This window comes from Triticum dicoccoides, unplaced genomic scaffold (assembly GCF_002162155.2).
Source record: "Triticum dicoccoides isolate Atlit2015 ecotype Zavitan unplaced genomic scaffold, WEW_v2.0 scaffold261842, whole genome shotgun sequence".
Classification (NCBI taxonomy): Eukaryota; Viridiplantae; Streptophyta; class Magnoliopsida; order Poales; family Poaceae; genus Triticum; species Triticum dicoccoides.
In genome coordinates this window covers 1-2328 of record NW_021256553.1, presented here as the reverse complement: position 1 = coordinate 2328, position 2328 = coordinate 1, and the positions used below count along the sequence as shown (strand labels likewise).

Genomic DNA, 2328 nt, shown 5'->3' with positions numbered 1-2328 from the left:
TTCTTGAGTTGTGCTTCATACTATGCCAACTTGTCATTTTATTTATTTCTAAAATCCCAATGTAAAGCTATTTTTGTTATTTTTTTCCTGATATATGTGCCATGATACAATAATAGAGCATGATACTCATATGACCTCTCTTTATTAATTTGTTGTGCCACATCGGCTTATTATCGATAGTACTGCAATATACATCAATGAATCTCTCACTGTACGATGCATAATAATGTGACGCCACGAAGGTCCGTTATTTTATTTACAGGATGAGATTACGCTTGCTACTTGCTTCCCAGGCTCCATGGTCAAGTGGACCGGCTGGTAGTTGGATCTAGCATTCTCTTATGGGCGTACTGACGAAAATTAATAAAATCTTTCCAGCACTCAAACATAACGCACGCCGAAGGAGGTCCACACAAGATGCATATAATACAATCTACAAAATTATCAATGCTGCGATCAAGTCATGCATGTGGACTGCCGGTTGTGTGCTAGGAGCTGAGCCTGGTCTTTTTCTTGTCCGAGAGTATAAGATCAGGTGAGAAGTGCTATGTTTCTTGTTCTCTTGAATTTCACATTCGCAAGCCCAATTCCCAATTCCATCCCAACAAAACCAAACGCCGCATGATCAAGAGCCATCTGGGTTTTGGGTCAAGGCCTTCTTCAGCTTTAATTTATCTCACTGAAACGTTCGCTCGATGCAGGTGACATAGCGATCCAAGCGCGTGTTATTGTTGTAAAAATAGTCTTAGTTAAACAAGATCGCCTTGTGTTTGTTCAATCTTTGACGTCAGATTTGTGTAGAGTTTAAGGATACGTTCTGCTTTTTTCTGGTAGATTGAGTTACGGAGCGTCGTTTGCTTGGCAGGTTTGAAAGGCTCGCATAGAGTTAGGATTTAGGAGATGGACTTTACATTGCCAATTGTGAATGCCACAACAGCGGTGATTGATCGTGTCTCAGCTGCATTCAACACACCTGTTGCCTGTGCAGTCGTCTTCGGGGTTCATATCGATGGTAAGCTAGCCTCTTCTATCTGTCAACTAAAATTCTGTTATGTGATACAGTTTTTGACATTTTGAGTGGTGTAAATTTGTAGGTTACTTGGTTGCGGGAGGACTACTTATTGCGTTCATTGTGTTTCAGCTTTCCAGAAAGAGCTACAAACCTCCAAAGAAGCCACTTTGCGAGAAGGTACAGTCTTTCTGTGTCCATTGACTGTTGTCTGTACATGTTGAAAGTGCTGGTTTTGGTCATCGCTCCATGAAATATTTCGGCAATAATTTTCTATTTTATCTCCATAGGAAGTTGATGAGCTATGTGATGAATGGCAACCAGAACCTTTATGTCCTCCAATCAAAGAGGGTCCCCAAATTGACACACCAATCTTGGAAAGGTTTGTGCGATGGCTTCATTTGTAAATATAGTTTTTTCTTCTTCTTTTATTTGTTTCGGTATTACAACAATGCCACAAGTGCCTGCACACCTATAGATTTTAGGAATTTGCAAACCCCTCGCTTTGGCATTGCTCTGTTGAGTAATTCCTACCCTAGAACATCTTATTTTGTCCTTTGTCTCAGTTATGCAATAGAAATAGATAATGGAAGAGAAGCACTCACACAAGTATATGCAAATGATCTTACTATTTTATCAAAGCTCACTATCGCCAGGTAGCATTCTATAGTTTTTTCTTGTATGTGATTTTCAATCTATTTTAAATTCATTTCCTGAGATCGATGAAATATGAAATGTAGATATATACAACTTGATCAAATAGGAGTAAATGGCACCGGCGGTTCGAAAACTTGCGTTGCGGGTGCACTTAAGTCACGGTACTTGCAAATCGGAAAAACTCCTCATAGAACTTGCATTACGGGAGCAGATAGGTCGCACAGGTCATCTGAACCGGCCAGCTGCCCGGTTTTCTCCTTCTAACGGTCAAGGGCGATAAATTTGTTGACGACTTTAAAAATATATGTGATTCGTGACTTTAAAAAATGTTCGTCAACGATAAATATGAAAACTATTTGTTCACGACTTTCAAAAAATGTTCGCGAACGTTTCAAAAAATATATTCATGATCCGCGACTTTAAAAAAATGTTCGCGAACGATAAATTAAAAATATTTGTGATTAGTGACTTTAAAAAAATGTCCAGGAACAAAAAATTTGAAAATGTTTTTGAATGATAAATTTAAAAATGTTCGTGAATGATTAATTTGAAAAGTATTGATTCACGGAATTAAAAAAAGGTCGAGAACGATAAATTTGAAAAATAGTTTTGATTCGTGAACATTTTTTTAAAGTTGAAACATTAAAAATATTGTGATTCAC

At 37.8% G+C, this 2328-nt stretch overlaps 1 protein-coding gene across 1 annotated transcript; it reads left to right on the top strand.

Annotated features, from left to right (window-relative positions):
* Positions 1–567: 567 nt before the first annotated feature.
* LOC119345632 (long chain base biosynthesis protein 1a-like) lies at positions 568–1665 on the top strand (the record flags this gene model as incomplete). The annotated part of the gene is made up of 5 exons (XM_037615624.1): positions 568–701; positions 866–1012; positions 1095–1189; positions 1300–1391; positions 1576–1665. Coding segments are annotated over exons 2-5 (389 nt in total), but the record flags the coding sequence as incomplete, so codon positions are not given.
* Between the last annotated feature and the right edge of the window lie 663 nt (positions 1666–2328).